This window comes from Lissotriton helveticus, chromosome 1_1 (genome assembly GCF_964261635.1).
Source record: "Lissotriton helveticus chromosome 1_1, aLisHel1.1, whole genome shotgun sequence".
NCBI classification, from domain to species: Eukaryota; Metazoa; Chordata; class Amphibia; order Caudata; family Salamandridae; genus Lissotriton; species Lissotriton helveticus.
In genome coordinates, this window is record NC_136057.1 from 269,015,744 (window position 1) to 269,033,820 (window position 18,077).

The 18,077-nt window shown below is 45.2% G+C and overlaps 1 protein-coding gene across 1 annotated transcript; it reads right to left on the minus strand.

Moving 5' to 3' along the window:
- Positions 1 to 217: 217 nt before the first annotated feature.
- On the minus strand, positions 218 to 1,153 carry LOC144761993 (olfactory receptor 5W2-like). Its single transcript, XM_078647163.1, has one exon. It carries the CDS (start codon positions 1,151 to 1,153, stop codon positions 218 to 220), a length of 936 nt encoding a protein of 311 aa, XP_078503289.1.
- Between the last annotated feature and the right edge of the window lie 16,924 nt (positions 1,154 to 18,077).

The window sequence follows — 18,077 nt, forward strand, 5'->3', positions numbered from 1 at the left end:
CTTAAGTCTGTCTTAAGTCTGTCTTAAGACAAAATCCTAACTTCTGTGAATACCCAAAGTAGTAAGTTTAGGATTTTGTCTTAAGTTAGTTCTGTGAATCAGCCCCTATGTCTTTAAATACATCATATTATCATTACTTTTTCTGTTATTGTGCATGGGATTTCAAATTAAAATAATTGCTGATTGATCAGTGAGTACAGGGCATCATTTGCATTTCTCAAATGGTAGTCACTTTTCTCACAATGATTGTCCTCAGTGCTTCCTTTACATCCTTGTTCCGCAGACTGTAGATCAAGGGATTCAACATGGGGATCACTGTTGAGTAGAAGAGGTTAACAGCCTTATCTTGCTCCAGGGAATAGCAGGATGGGGGACGGAGATAAGTGTAGAGGAGGGTCCCAAAAAACAATGCCACACTTGTGAAGTGAGACATGCATGTGGAGAAAACTTGGCGTCTCCCCTCTGAGGAGTGCATCTGGAGGATGGTTGAGATAATCATAACATAAGAGAAGAGAATTACAGGAAGTGAAACAACTGCAAAAAATCCAGCACATATAAACAATACCACCTCATTGATGAAAGTGTCTGTGCATGACATCTTGAGCAATGGAGGAATGTCACAATAGAAATGATTAATTTCCCATTGACAAAAGGATAGTCTGAAAGTACACCCAGTCTCTATCATTGAGTGCACACATCCTGTGGTATATACTCCGGTCATCAGCCAGAAGCAACACGTCTTGGTCATGATAATTGCATAGTGAAGTGGCTGACATACAGCAACATAGCGGTCATAAGCCATAACAGCCAGTAGCAATATCTCTGTAGTGGCACAGGTGCAAAAAATGAAAAACTGCAGCATACACCCAGGGATGGAAATCCTCTTCCTCTTGCAAAGCAGGTCAACCAGCATTTTAGGGGCAATGTCAGAGGAGTAACATAGATCCACAAATGACAGGTGGCTCAGAAAGAAGTACATGGGTGTATGCAAGCGGGGAGCCATTTTGATTAATGTAATTATGCCAATATTGCCCAGTACTGTGCTGATATAAACCACTGAAAACAATGTAAAAAGAGGGACTTTCAGCACAGGGTTATCCGTCAGTCCTAAGAGAGTGAATTCTTTGTGCAAGGTTCTATTTCTTGCTTCCATATTGCAATATATATTATATCCTGGAAAAGGATGAAACCAGGTTAGAAATAGAAGCACAATGCAATATTTGAGTACTTAGATAATATTCTGCTATCATATTACTCCTTGTGACATATTTCTCCTCCCTCGGATTCTTTCCCTCCCTCCGGTGACCCATCTGACTAACCTTATCTAGACTGCATGTTTATCGCATGGGCCTTACTGTCTCTTAAGTGGGGCAGCACTGAGGAATTTAACTATACACCTATTAAGGCTTATTTGAAACAGAAGATCTGGGGCATTTTAGATCTTCTATTGTAAACTGATGAATCCTAGACTTTCAACAAAAACTAATTTTTCAAGATAGTTTTTAGATGTCATTTTTTATTGTTATATTTCACCATTTCACACATACAAAATTATAAGGATGCATGTAGGAATGATAAATAAAACATCTAATGCATATGTTACAGAGCACAGTACGTACAGCACCTTATGGAAAATATAAGTATAGTTTTTTTTTTTATTCTGCCCTGTGTCAATGACGGAGTTACATTTGCTCAACACAAAACCATAAAGTTGCTTGTTGCTTAAAGGAATGACACATAGTTTATTCACCGCATACTGTGGGTGAACCGTAGGTAGACAGGAAGGCAGGTAATCCAAAACTCTGTTGTCGTAAAAGAATGAAAGGGTCCCATGAAGCCAGGTCACATGTATCTGTGGTAATTTGGAACTCACCCACTCAGTCTCTTGTGGCTGAGCTCCCCCTCCACCTATTGTTTCTGAGACAGTGTTTGTATAGCAGCATAGATGCATTGATTCCTTTAAGGAACATAGGTTGCTTAAAAACGCCATCCTTGGGCATGCAGCCAAGAAAATGACATATAACCATGACAACCTGTTTAATTATGGGTCAGGTCCATCTACAACCTCCTGTGATGGAAGAGTTTGCAATGTGGCCTTTTAATACACAAGTAACATCACAAAATCAGAGAAATGTTGTAAAAAGTTGCCATGTGTTTTGCAGCCTCTTTTTGCCACCTGTCTCTTAGTACATATGTCCTAAGGATTTAAGAGGACTCATAGGAAAATGAATTGGGAGAGTACTGGTAGTGGATGCTGCAGACACAGGGAAGTATATAAATTCATAATTTGAGATCACAGGATCGTCCAGTGCCTCACAACTAAAAGACAATCAGTCTAGTTTTGAGGAGCAGTGAGAAGAAGACAAATTAAATTTAAAAAGTTTTTTCTTCTTTTAGTGCCTCAGCAACTGTGGCAACAATTTGTCTCATAATATTTCATCCTCCAGTCCAATACATATGCCACTGAACACTTTGCCTTCATTTTTTCATATCAATACACCATTTTACTTTTTTCTTAAAAAGGACGTGTGGAGCGACCATGCTCGCAGGCAGGTCACTCCCCACGCTGCTGCATGGCTCTGCCTGCATTGTTTTTGCCTATTCTTGTATTTTACCCCTGAGCCTGTACTTGTTTTCTTGCCCAGACTTGCTTTTATTCCTCTGTGCCTGTACTTACTTTCTTGCCCAGAGTTGTTTTTATTCCTCTTTGCCTGCACTTGCTTTCTTGCCCAGACTTGTTTTTATTCCTCTGTGCCTGTACTTGTTTTCTTGCCCAGACTTGTTTTTATTCCTGTGTGCCTGTACTTGTTTTCTTGCTTAAACTTGTTTTTCCTTCCTGAGCCCAGTTCTCCTGCAGCCAGCCTGCTTTTCCCGCAACTGCGTCCCTGCGGCACTGCCCCCTGCAATCCCATTCGCCGCCCCGCTCCTGCCTCCCAACTGCTCCTCCCTCCCACATCCCCTCATATGGATGCTGTGTAGCGGACGAGCGCAGCGGGCGCGCCGCTTGCACGCCTAAAGCAAGCCCGTCTGCGCCCGTCTTTGCCTGGACCACGCCCAGCACCAGGACCCCGGGACCCAGCCAACGCCACAACACCTGACACCGCTACGATGCCAGAACCCTCCACGCACTTAACACCAGACTATCACACACCTGCTTCCTGGCCGCCCCAAAGCGCACCCTTGGAGCTTGCACCTGCAGGAACTGCAGCTTTACAAGCATCCGCCTCACCATGCTGCCAACCAGGAAAAACCCAACCACCTCAGATGCACCATTCTCAACACCCTCTCTGCCCGCAAACACCCTGTTGAACTCTGGGATCTAATCGACTCAACCTCCCCAGACGTCGCCTCCACGGACTACATCCTCCTCAGGGACTTGAACTTTCACCTCGAGAAAAACAACGACACCAACTCCACCACCCTGGTCGACAACCTAGCCAACCTCGGACTCAAACATCTCGTCACAACACCCACCCACTCCGCCAGTCACACGTTTGACCCATCTTCTCCACAAGCCCCCACGTCTCCTTCAACCACATCACCGAACTCCACTGGACCGACCATGGCTGCATCCACTTCCCCTTCAAGAAACCCACCACGCACCACCACACCCAACAGATGCCTCACCGCTACTTGAGCAAAGTCACCGAAGACCAGCTAACCAACACCCTCGCCCAATGCCCACCCGCCGACCCCGACACTGCTGCCTGCAACCTCAGACAGTGGATCAACGACTGTGCCAACAACCTCCCCCCGATCAAGAAACCCTCCAACAGTCACACCAACAAGAAAGCCAGCTGGTTCACTGAAGACCTCAGGGCCTCCAAGCAAACCTGCCGAGGGCTGGAGAAGTTCTTGCTCTGTGAACAAACACCAGACAGCCACGCAGCCCGCAAGAACATCCCCCGCAGACACCATCACCTCATCAGATCCACCAAAAGGGCCTCTTTTAAAGACTGCCTAGACAACAACGCGCACAACAGCAAAGAGCTCTTCAACATCGTGAAGGAACTCTCCAACCCCAGCTCCAACACCAATGACGTCCCACCCTCGCAAGACCTGTGCGACTCGCTGGCCACCTTCTTCCACCACACAATCGCAGACATCCATGACAGCTTCAATGCCACGACCACCCCGACAACCTGAAACCTCCGCCCCCACGACCACCATCCGCATCAACCGCCTGCTCTCCTGGACCAACATCAACGATGACAACACCATCAAGATCATGAACACCATCCACTCCGGATCTCCATCGGACCCATCCCAACACCACATCTTCAACACAGCACAGCCATCGCACCCCATCTCCGGAAAGTCATCAACACCTCCTTCGAGACAGCAACCTTCCTGGAGAGCTGGAAGCATGCCGAGATCAACGCCTTACTCAAGAAACCCAAGGCAAACCCCAAAGACCTCAAGAACTTTCGGCCCATCTCCTTGCTCCCTTTCCTGGCAAAGATCATCAAGGAGACCGTCAACGGACAACTGAAACAGCTACCTTGAGGAGAACAACATCCTGGACCCTTCCCAGTCCGGGTTCCTCAGCAACCACAGCACCAAGACTGTCCTCATCGCTGCCAACGATGACATGAAGTCCCTGCTGGACAACGGAGAAACCGCGGCCCTCATCCTTCTGGACCCATCAGCCGCCTTCAACACGGTCTGCCACCACACACTACAAACTCGCCTCCACAACGCCATGATCCAAGAGAAGGCCCTGGACTGGACCACCTCCTTTCTCTCCAGCAGAACACAGAGCATCCACCTTCCCCCCTTCCGCTCTGAAGCCACAGTCCCCCACTTCTGAAGAGCGACCTCCAGCGGCAGATTGTTCTCCCACCTCGCCGCCAAGACCTGGAACACCCTCCCCATCCACCTATGGCAGACCCAAGACCTGCTGACCTTCAGAAAGCTCCTCACAACCTGGCTTTTAGAGCAGTAGCAGAATTCCCCACCCCAGCGCCTTGAGACCCTCACAGGTGAGTAGTGTGCTTTACAAATGATATGATTGATTGATTGATTTATTTATTTTGAAGTTCATAAAGCGCGCGGCTACCCCCGACGGGGGTGTCCCGGCACTGCAGACACCTTCACAGCAAGGAAAGCTAGTGGGCTAGAGGTTGGAGAACAGCCAGGTCTTCAAGTTGCACTTGAACAAAGATTCAGTTTTAGTCAGTCGGAGACGTAAAGGTAAACTATTCCAGAGCTTAGCCGTAACCATAGCAAATGCTCTATCCCCATTCTAGAACATTGGAAATGGGGGGGGCAGAAGGCGGAGGTGATTGGATCTAAGAGCTCGGGAGGAGTGCACCAGCTTCAGCCTCCGTCTAAGGTACGCCGGTCCCATACCATTCAGAGCCCTGAAAGTCAGGACCAGGGCTTTGAACTGAATGCGAATGGGTACCGGCAACCAGTGGAGTTTCAACAGATGAAGGGTTATTGAATGACGATAAGGGATGTTACATATCAGCCTAGCAACGGCATTCTGAACAATCTGCAACTGATTGATCAGATATGCTGGGGCCCCCACGTAAAGGCTGTTTGACTAATCCAGGTGGGAGGTAATAAGGGCATGGATGACCATCCTCCTAGAATCCATAGGGAGAAATGGGAGGATTCTGCTAATCATTCGAAGTTTGCCAAAGCATGCAGAAGTGACCCTATTGACTTGAGCCTTACAAGACAATTCATTGTCAACTTGGAAGCCCAAATTGTGTGCTGATTTAACGGGAGAAGGAGGGGGTTGAGCTCTGACGGCCACCACAGATGAGGCGGGAGTGGGGCCCTTTGATTGAAAAACAGCACCTCGGTTTTGTCAGTATTAATCTTGAGGGTGTTGAGGGTCATCCAAGCTACAACGTTGGAGAGCCAGCGTTTAAAGTTGGCCAGGCCGCTGTCAGAGTGATCTCTAAATGAAAACACAAGCTGAGTGTAATAAGCATAGACCACTCTGACCCCAGAGGCTTCAACTACCTCAGCCAGAGGTGCTAAGTAGACTGAGAAAAAAAGGGGGCTCAATGCTGACCACTGAGGGACTCCACAAGTGAGTTTTTTTTTTCTTTTCATACAAAGGGTTCGACAACAAACCTGCTGAGTTCTGCCACACAGAAACGATCTTATCCAGGCCAGGGGAGTATCCCTTATTCCAAGACTGTACAGTCTATCGAGTAGAATGGAATGCAAGACGGTGTCGAATGCCGCGGACAGATCAAGCACCATCAACATGGCCACCTCGCCTCTGTCCACGCACTCACGGATGGTCTCGGTTACCTCCAACAGCGCGGTCTCCGTACTATATCTGGATCTAAACCCGGATTGAGAGTCATGAAGGAGTTCTCTAGACTCCATGTAGTCGGCCAGTTATTCTTGTACAACTTTTCCCAGTATTTTGTCTGGTTTAGGAAGGAGGCATATGGCCCGATAATTGCTAAAAACAGAGGGGTCAGCCTCGGCTTTTTTTAAAATGGGGATCAACATGGTCTGTTTCCACATAGTGGGGACCTGACCTAAAGATAAGGAGGAGTTCCAGATTGAAATTAAAGGGGCCGTGATGACCGGGGCAAGAGTGCTAAGTACCTGGGCAGGAAACGGGTCTTACGGAGACCCAGATTTCCACTGCCTCATTTTCAACAGGGCAGTTTCCAACTAAATTGCTTTAAAAGTGACAAACGCCTTCTCTTGGGGGACCTTAATGTCCTGGGCAGGACACACATAGACCTGATTGAAGGAGGAGAAGATATCAGTGATTTTACTGTGAAAGAACTCAGAGAGGCCATCACAAAGATCTTGACTGGGACTGATCGAGCAGGCGAGGCCTGCTGGTTTAGAAAAATCCTTCACAATTTTAAATAAAGTTTTAGGAGAGTTATCAGCTGCATTTATTTTACTAATAAAGTATTCTCTCATTGTAGCGCGCTTAAGTTTATGGAATTTTTTTAATGCAGCTCTATAAGTGGCTTTAGCGAGAGCATCATAGGTAAGTCGTCAGCCGCGCTAGAGCTTTTTGCATGTGCTTCTTTCTTCAAGTAGAGCCTGGGAGAACCAGGGAGCTGAGGGTTAAGATCTGGCCAAAGACAGATGTTGCACTAGGGCAATAACATCAATGGCAGAGGAGAGGTAGGTATTAAAATTAGAGACATCGGCGTTCAGATCACCAGAGGTCTGACTGCTCGAGTTAGCCAGTATAGGTTTAAGGGCGTCACAAGTAACTTTATGCCATTTCCTGCTCAAATCCCTAGCTTTAGTTGGGATAGCCGGTGGTAGGGGAAGGGCTAGGTTAAAAGGGATCAGGTAATGGTCAGACCAAGTGAGGGGTAATGAGGGCAAGGTGGACAAGTCAGAGAAATTTGTAAATAGGATGTCAAGGGTATGGCCTGCTCGATGCATGGGACCTTGTACCCACTGAGAGAAGTTCAGGCCCGCTAGAGTATCCAACAGGGATCTAGCCTTGGAGCATTCAGTATAATCTACGTGCACATTGAAGTCTCCCAGTATAGTGAAATGTGGATGTCTCAAACAGAGATCCGCAATGGTAGTGAAGAGCTCAGTGAGAAGGATGGGGAGGTATATATCAGAACTCCCGCTAAAATAAGGTGTGCTGCATCCGAGATGCTAAAATACATAGCTTCAATAGAGCCCGTGTTCACCAATTTCCTAGAGGTAATTTTCCAGTGGGAGCGAAGGATTGTAGCGATCCCTACACCCATTTTAGTGCCAGGACGATTAATACCCACAAAGCAATAATCAGGGGGGATAGTCAGACTAATATCAGGGTTGGAGGAATCTTTAACCCATGTCTCTGTTAAAAACATGAGGTCCCAGGAGTGGGAGACTAGGGAGAGCCAGATATCGGCCGCGTGCCGAGGGAGAGAATGACAGGTAAGGAGACAAGCCTTGACAGCAACCGGAGGGTTGTTAGGAGAGACTTCCCTGCCCTGTACGGAACGCCATACCGAAGGTGGGCTAAGGGAAAATGAACAGTCATTGCAGCTGCAATGGTTAGTTAACAGCCAGGAAGGGTTGCAATGAGTGTGACAGCTGCATAACCCTATTCTAAAAGCCAATAGTTGGGACCTAGACCAGCAGAGTGTAGAAGATGAAGGGAAACCGGCAGCATAGCTGGCGCTGGTCGCGGAACAGGCGCGGACGGGCGCAGACGGGCAGGCCTTTGGCCAGCAGCGCGTCCGCTGCGCGTAGGAAATGCCATCCACTTATGTGCCTGACCCCTGACTCCACCCTCCCAAGCCGGAAGTGGTGATTGGCCGCCCTGACTACCCTCCACATCAATTGGGCAAGCCCGAGGTGGACCGGGGTAGGGGGTGAAGGAATGGAGATGCGGGGGAGCTCCACAAGGTGCAGGTAGGAGATAGTACAAAAAATACGTTTTACATTTTACAAACGAACAATCAGGGCAAAGTTAAAAAAAACAGTCAGCAGCTAGCACGAGAAATCAGTGCTGCGCGCGTTGATTGATTGAGATAGCACAAACAGCAGACACATAATCACTCACACCCCCACCACAATCTATTCCCAAGCACACACATACTAGCACAACAGGAACCCTTGAAAACAATCCACAGTAATGTTAGGTAAACAAGATGTTCTTATAAATGGGATCAATCAATGAAATACCAAACTTCCTTCACTTAACTAGTATACTCCTCAAATTAGACCTTTTCTTAACTGTTGCACTCTGACTAACTTTCTCACATTAACTACCTACACATAAGTGCTATATAGTGACCTCCCTTTTATCACAAACCATAGTGCCCATCTGCTTTCCATGTAGTCTTTAGACAAATGCATCTCCCAAGCCCCACACCTCTTGTCCCACTCAGCTGTGCTCTTACATTGATTCATATCTATTTTCTTACATGCCCTCCTAAACTCGCACCCCTTTCACTCGTCAACACCTAGCTAAACATCAACAAATGTGTCACTACCTTGCATCACGTGTCACTTCCTTGTGAGTTGTAGAAGACATTTTTCTTGTGCAATCATTCTAAATACTTAGGCACCCTCGCTACAATCTAATGTCAAGTTCACCAGGTCCCAGATTATAAATATTTCTGCTGAATCCTGTGAAAATAGCTAACTTGCATTGCTACCCTTAAATACCCGATAAATTATTCACACATGCTCACTTTTAATCTCCAAAACACTGTCATTGCCCGTGGCGAATCACTGAGAAAATATTGAGTGACAAATATTTGTGTTCCTAATCAATATATCAGGACATAAATATCGATGTCTAAATTATCGACATCCTATTTTCATAATGGTAAGTACTAAAATATCGGGGAAAAAAAATAGTTGTCAAAAATATCGAAGTACAAAATTTCTTTTTTTTAGATGTATAAAAAAATAATGTAAAATAAATTAAATAATACATATAACTAAAAAAAAATTTGAATTATTAGAAAATGTTAACAAATATAAATAATAAATGTAATCTAAAAATAAATTAAACATACATATATAAAATGTGATATCCATATATATTTACTTAATAATAATAAATAAATAATTATTTCAATAAATTATAAAATGTTGGAAATATATTGAAATGTTAAATACATATACATACACCTGTAACCTAGCAAAATATATATATATATATATATATATATATATATATATATATATATATATATATATATATATATATATATATATATATATATATATATATAAATATTACCTACTGGCGGTCGCCAGTAGGTATATATAGTTAGGATTTTTTCGCTATGGGATTTGTGAAAATTCTATGTCTAATAACTTTGCCGTTTGTGGACGGAATTGGCAGAAATTTTCAGGAAAATGGCACATTTCGTTTCTGAGCAGCCCCTGAAAATTGGGGGGGGGTTCGTCCAGGGGGGGTCGAGAAAAAAGGGGGGTCCCAAAACGTGTTTTTAACATTGAGTTTTCCATAGGGCGGTTGGCCTCACTTTTAGCCCGAACGGCTGAATGGATTTGCACGAAACTTGGCAAAATTGTAGGGACTGGTAGCCCGATGTGCCTTTTGTAGGTCTCAATATATGTGCTACAGTGGATTTTGAGAAATTAACGTTTAAAAAAAGATATATATCTGTAACAGCGGACCGGGCAGCGCTCCAGTTCGCGTACTTTTCGCGCAACGGAGCTTTGTGAAGCGAAGCTGATTGGTTCTCCGGCGTCTGTAAACATTCCAAACAGTCCGTAGCGGCCGCCATCTTGTCTCTCGGTAGGATCGAGAGACAAGAGGAGGCCAAAGCGAAGGGGCAAATGACCATAAGGGGGCATAGTAGATCCTCCCTGACCTCTTAGGTTTGATGTACCATTTTGCCAAGTTTGGTGTAATTCCGTTCAGCCATTCAGGCTGTAGACGTATCTAAATGTCAATAATCGAACGGCTGAATGGATTTGCACGAAACTTGGCAAAATATTAGGGACTGGTAGCCCGATGTGCCTTTGCTAGGTCTCAATATATGTGCTCCAGTGGATTTTGAGAAATTAACGTTCAAAAAAAGATATATATCTGTAACAGCGCTCCGCTTCGCGTACTTTTCGCGTTACGGAGCTTTGCGAAGCTGATTGGTTCTCCGGCGTCTGTCAACATTACAAACAGTCCGTAGCGGCCGCCATCCTGTCTCTCGGTAGGATCGAGAGACAAGAGGAGGCCAAAGCGAAGGGGCAAATGACCATAAGGGGGCATAGTAGATCCTCGCTGACCCCCTAGGTTTGATGTGGAGGTTTTAAAAGGGCCCCGCGGGGCAAAAAAAAAAAATTATAATAATAATCGAACGGCTGAATGGATTTGCACGAAACTTGGCAAAATATTAGGGACTGGTAGCCCGATGTGCCTTTGCTAGGTCTCAATATATGTGCTCCAGTGGATTTTGAGAAATTAACGTTCAAAAAAAGATATATATCTGTAACAGCGCTCCGCTTCGCGTACTTTTCGCGTTACGGAGCTTTGCGAAGCTGATTGGTTCTCCGGCGTCTGTAAACATTCCAAACAGTCCGTAGCGGCCGCCATCTTGTCTCTCGGTAGGATCGAGAGACAAGAGGAGGCCAAAGCGAAGGGGCAAATGACCATAAGGGGGCATAGTAGATCCTCCCTGACCTCTTAGGTTTGATGTACCATTTTGCCAAGTTTGGTGTAATTCCGTTCAGCCATTCAGGCTGTAGAAGTATGTAAATGTCCTATGGAAAATTGCATGGGGAAAACACATTTGAAAGTGTTGAAATTTAGAACCAATTAAAATGTTACTTTGGTTTTGTATTTGTGTGTGATGAAAGTTAATTGGTTATGTATATATCTCAAATGAGAGGAAACCACAGCCATTTTGTGATACTACTGTCTGAGGTACATTTGTGAGGAATTTTTGGTGGTGAATTTCTGGTGTTTGATTTACACAGTACTAACACTTCTCCTACTTTTAAAAAGGTGAGTTGTTAATTTGTAAGGGGAACTATGTTGTACACTTGAAGATAATTTGAAAAATGTTTTCTGTTATTTATTTGCAGTCCTTCTGTTATACTAAATACTTGATAAAGTTAGTTTTATATTATGTATTACTAAAAACGATAAATGAAAGTGATTATTTTTTTCTGCAATTTACAGCAAGCAATTTCAAAATAAAATGGCTCACAATGAAGAGACCGTGGCAATTTCTTTTGCATTGTCCACTACATTGATTGAAATTGAGAGCACCAATAATGAAATATTGTCACAAGGAGGAGATGACTTGTATGATTTCATTAGATTGATTGAAATTGACAGCACCAATAATGAAATATTGTCACAAGGAGGAGATGACTTGAATGATTCCACTACATTGATTGAAATTGAGAGCACCAATAATGAAATATTGTCACGAGGAGATGACTTGAATGATTCCACTACATTGATTGAAATTGACAGCACCAATAATGAAATATTGTCACAAGGAGGAGATGACTTGAATGATTCCACTACATTGATTGAAATTGACAGCACCAATAATGAAATATTGTCACAAGGAGGAGATAACTTGAAAGATTTTTTTGATCAATCTGTTGATGGCGAATTTATCGAATGTTTGGAGACCATAGAGTTACAAGAATCATCATTGCAGACTTTTAATGAGGAGATTCCAGATGAGATGATTGAAGAGGAAATTGCTGATGAGGACATGTTACTAGTTCTTTCAAATTTAGAAAATTCTGAAGAATAAATGTATATTTAGAAATCAAAAATTTTTGAGACATTATTCATTTTTATTTTTAATTTATGAGGTTGTAGCGAAGTGATTGTAGTATAAAATGAGACTTATAGTATAGAGTGCAACATTTTTATGTTACATGGTAAGTTTACTCATATTTACTTCCCTTCTCCCACTATATTATCTCCAATGTGTATTTGACATCTCTTCTTCATCTCCGGCCTCCTTTCTCTCACTGTGTGTCTCTGATGCATCTTATCGCTGCTATTTTGTGTAATTACACAAGAGAGTAAAATAAAATAGTTCGGAACGTGAAAAGGGGGCAAAGTAGAGTACCCCTCACCCCCTAGGCCTTCTCAGGCGGTCCCAAAAGGATCAGTTTCTGCTTTCCTGAGAGATTATGGTATGAGTTCCATAAACCACAATAATTTGCATTACAACATGCAAGATATATATCCCCTATTACCAACTTTTGGAGATATTCGCGCTAAGCGTGAATATCTCCAAAAAGTAACACCTGCCCTGAGCAGTTCTTAGCCATGTTATCCAATGGGAGGTGGATAACATGGCTAAGAGCATTAGCTCGGTAATGCATGAATATCGCTGACTTTTTAGCGATATTCATGCATTGCGGCCGTTTTTTATCGCATTTGCGATAAACCTTGATAATAGCAAGGTTTATCTTCGATAATTTCTGACGATGCTTAGCGGTAAAAAATTCGTTGGTAAGCATCGTTAGCGATAAATATCGCTTAACTTTGGTAATATGCACCAACGTCTGTTAACATTCGATTCGAAGGAAATGAGGAAGTGTTGAAAAACATTGTTTGCGCCATCTTGCCTTTTTTGAAATGCCACACTTTTGTCGTGCACGGCAGCCATTTTAGATGCCTTGACCAGACCCACTCTCTGCACGCTGTCGATTCGTAGCATGGCTCCCCACCCTCGCAAGCATCTTCCCCAGGCACTGGTCACCCCCGCTCTCTGTCTTATGCATGGGCAATAAACCTCCCCCCATCTGCGCTGCTCTTCCTTGAGAATCACACTCTGTGCCCGCCCGACACCTCCCTTTCGCCCTATTCACTACCGCACCCTCTGACACTCCTCTTCCTCTGTGTCCGATTGTCCAGGCTATCAGCTAGCCCTGCAGATGTAGTTTATGGCTCCAGCTGTAAAGAATCACCCCTCTTCAAAGGAGTTATAGTAGATCAAGGCCCACACCCGATGAGATCCGTCACACCACACGTGTTCCTACTATCTGAAAACCATCCTGTATTGTGATTGGGGAGGGGACCGAGCCTGAAGCGGAAGATTCTAGGAATGACTCTTTGTACATCAAAGTTTTTACAATTATGTGTCACATTAAAAATATATAGCACTCCAACAAAGTAGTAGGAATATAAAACTTTAATAACATATAAATATATACAACAAAACAAAAACAGTAAAAACATTTAAACAACGAAGAGACCGTGGCAATTTCTTTTGAATTCCTGATGAGGACATGTTACTAGTTCTTTCAAATTATGAAAATTCAGAAGATGTTGCCTGGGGGTGGGTCGTCAGTAGCAGTCTGTTGTGCGAATAGTTCCAAGGCAGCAGAACGCGCTGAAATCTAGATGGCACGAAAGTGATGTCTAGTAAGTTGCCGCCCAGCAAATAACGGCGTGGGGCGCCGCGGGGGTGAGTGAGTCCAGTAGGCACCACAGCTATTCTTACCGGCATTGCAGAATTACTGCTGGGGACAATGCCTGTGCTGTAGCAGGGTCACAGCAGAAACAAAAAGGATTCTGTTGAAGATGTTGTTGGTTTTCAATTTGAAAACAGTTCTGGTGTCAACTGCTATGGTAATGTAGTGGTTAATGTTTTGTTTTCTCTAGAAAATGTAAAAGAGGGGGAGGCAGTCCAAAGTTCAGTTAAAAGGGCAAAGGAAAGGATCGGTGGTTTGAACTATCACTTCAAAAGGGGAGGGGGTGCAACAATTTTTCCTACCGGGTCACACTGTGCTTTCACCGGAACTGAGGTCTGCAGGATTCTAGTAATTCAAAGTGAGGCTGGCGCCAGCATGGGAGCGCCGACGTCCCGCGGATACAGTTTCGTCACTCCACGGGCGATCATGGCAGTCATTCCCCATCGGGGGTTGGAGACTCCCGCGGCTCCTGTAGAATCTTCAAGGTCGTGGAGGACTACGGTGGTGGAGTCAACCAGTGACCGGGCCATTTCTTCATGCTGGGCCCGCTCTTGCCAGGTCGATCGCCATTTTGAGAGTTCGGCAGCTACCGGCGATCGCGGGGTCACATGAGCGGACGGGCTCCACCCTGCCGGGCGAGATGTTGCAGCATCGCCACAGTGGACGAACCCTTTTCGGGGCGCCTGGAGCGCTGAGGGTGCAGCTGGGAAGCCTTCACCTGAGGAGGCGGGAGAGGCCTGTTCGCACCGTCTCTCCCTCCCAGTGCACCCCACGGCGCCCCGCTTGACATTTGTTATGGCCGGTGGCGATGAGGACGGGGGGGGGGTCGGATGCATGTGCAAGACATCCCCCAGAGTGTTGTCAAAGCCATTTTTGAAGAAAGAAGTGGTGCCTGGCGTGTTGCCGCTGCTATTACGAAGGAGAAAAGAAAAAATGTCCCGTCCGTCTTTGGGCCGGGCTTCCGGTGGATGTCGGCCGGACGCCCCTGGCTCTGGCCCCATGAACGGGTTCCTTGGTTTATCGGCTGCAGCCGGATCCCGTCGGCCTCGGCCCCCCGACCGTTGGTGGCCGGACCGGAAGAGCATGTGGCGGGACTACCTGAAACTCTCAAGGGCCACCGCGGCCGGACTGGGAGAGAGAGGGGAGGGTCGAGGAGACATTCCCCCCCCTGCAACTCTTCAGCGTTGTAAAGGCAATCCCCTGGCCGGGTCCCGCTGGCCTCGGCCTCTCCTCAGGCTACACCCTACGTTAGGATCTCCTGGCCGAGGCGTGGCAGCAGGACCCGCCTTATATGGGCTGCTCCCGGCTGGGCGTAGCCGCAACCCTGCCCCACCTTGGAAGTTTCCAGAGTGGGGGCAGATGTTCTACTGACTTGCATTTTCCCTAGTCTATCGATTTTTTGGGCATGGCAGGCGGTGGGACAGCGAGGGGTGATTTGGTTTCTCTTACTGTTTTTCTGGTCTCTCACCACTGGCATATTTCTAACGTTTTCTTGTTTCTAGGACATTAATAGGTTTTATCATTACGTTATGTTATCGTTTCTTTGTTCGTTGTTTAATAAAAGTTCATGTTCATCAGTGGCCTACTGATTTTCGTTTTCCTATTCTTTTCTTTCCAGGTTGTTTCATGCTAAAGTTTCTGTTAACAGGATACAGTGATCACTTCGTTATTATTGCATATGTCCTTTTCACTAGGGGTGCTCTCTGGTAGGGCCAGATGACGTATCTCTAGTAAATGGTCCGGGTGAAACAGGTGCATCAATCAGTGGGGAGTAGATAGGCATGACAGATTACAACGGGGGAGAAAGGTCCGCATTACGTACCCTTTCACTATTTGCAAAGATTTTCCTACGTATATTTGCAAACAGGGAATACCTCCAAAAAGAACCAATTCCCAAACAGTCAATGTTTGGGGAAACAATCAATCAATGAGGAACAAAATAGGCACGACGTGTTAAAGGTTTGCGTTACCTACCCTTCACTATCTGCAAAGGGAGAGAGAATATTCCTATTCTTCCTCGTTTGCAGGCAGAGAAGATTCTTAAGAGAACCAACTTCGAACAATTCAATGGTCGATTCAAACAATCAACAAGGGGTACTGTGAACACAAATGAACGCCGCTTATGTACATACACATTGGTATTATCAACAGGTTGTTCCTAATGTTTCTATTTTAGGGAGGTCAAAAAGAGATCCCATTAGTGGCCTACTGATTTTGCTCGATTCCTTTTGTTTTTTTACACGATTTTTCGCTATCTGCAAAGACTAAACAGAGTATTGCGACTCTGTGCTTGTTTGTAAATAGAGAATGAACCAAAGAGAACAATCAATCAAATGGAGAGAGAAGCAGGCACGACGGATTACAACGGGGGCAAAGGCCTGCGTTAACTACCCTTCACTATCTGCAAAGAGAGAGTACTTCTAATAGAAATGAGGGGTGGGGGGCAGCATTCAAAGCAGATCAGTGTGCATAAACACGAAAATGTTTTTACTTACCACGTACTTGACATTCGACAGCTTATGATATTTGCTATTAAAAAACCATTGAAATTCACTGAAAAAACCATAGGTTATAGACCATATATAGTTAGGAATTAGCATTTACAATGAGTGGCAGTGTGTGAGTGTCTGTATACAGAGTGTATCTAAGGTTATATTAGAGTCTGAAGAGGTTTATCGTATTAGCACAAGAATGATGTCAAATGAGACGTCATCAGTGATGTCATCAGTGATGTCATTTGAGATGTCATCAGTGATGTCATCAGTGATGTCACTGACCATGTCATGAATGATGTAATATGTGACATGATCAGCAGTGGATTGCGGGTGCGCGATATATAGTTAGTGCAACTAACTAAATATGGAATTTCAATGGTTTTGTGTGAGTAAAACAAGGTTTTTTAAATGCTAATTCCTAACTATATATGGTCTATAACCTATGGTTTTTTCAGTGAATATATATATATATATATTCCAAAACACCAGGTAACTCCCATGGAGAAGCACACGACCAGGAATGTTAGGTTACCAGCCTTTAATTCGAGGTATGGACAGAGTTCACATGACAGAAAAATAAACAGCCTTGCGTCCTGCCTGACGCGTTTCGAGAATGTCTCTCTTTCAAAGGCATTTTTGCAAGGAGCGTGCTGTGGCAGTTACTGACTCCCCTGATATAATGACAGCATGACCCGCCTCCCATTGAGGCTATGACAATTCAAAGGTGCTTTAGCATTCTGGGAGTTGTACTAAACAAAAAATATCCTCCATAATTTGGCGCACTTATCACTGTCCAATTAGGCTCGAAGGGAGCCCAGCAATAGAGCCTGTCCTTAATCCTCCATTCCTGCTCCACATCTGAGTTAGAACAGTTTATTTTTCTGTGAACTCCGTCCATACCTCGAATTAAAGGCTGGTAACCTAACATTCCTGCTCGTGTGCTTCTCCATGGGAGTAACCTGGTGTTTTGGAATCTAAAAGGCGCCGCCCCTGCCGTGGAGGATGCACCACCCCGGGATGACAGGGGGGCCACGAGTAATAGATGTTCTAACTCGGATGTGGAGCAGGAATGGAGGATTAAGGACAGGCTCTATTGCTGGGCTCACTTGGAGCCTAATTCACACTTTGAGGGGGTTTCAGCGCAAATGCTGCAGGTAGCAGCTCAGCAGCCTGTCACACATCGATCCTCTCAGGCCATACGCGTTTCGGGCGTCCTTCCGCCCTTGATCACTGGCAGCACAATGAAAGACTGAGGCTTGTCTACTGCCACGTGTTTTATTTAAATTAACAAGTCCCGCCCAAGTAAAACTGGAGCATGCTGGTTAATTCAGTTTTTGCCCGACTTGTAAAACGTGCCAAACTCCCCCAGTGGGTGCCAGCAATCTTACATTGTTCAAAATGTCATTACCCTAGTGGGTGGAAAGAAGTACGAACAGTGCAGCTGTGATGCCAATATTTACCGGCAGCTCAGGCCCCCCTCCGTTCTAGTCACAGCTCTGTTGCTTGAGCATGGTAGATCCGCCTTACATCAGCGGCGGGGCATTTCCGCGACTGAGCCAGCCGCAGAATAGTTTCACACACAAGTTGCCCTTGTAGAAATGCCTCACATGAGGGGGTTTCAGCGCAAATGCTGCAGGTAGCAGCTCAGCAGCCTGTCACACATCGATCCTCTCAGGCCATATGCATTTCGGGCGTCCTTCCGCC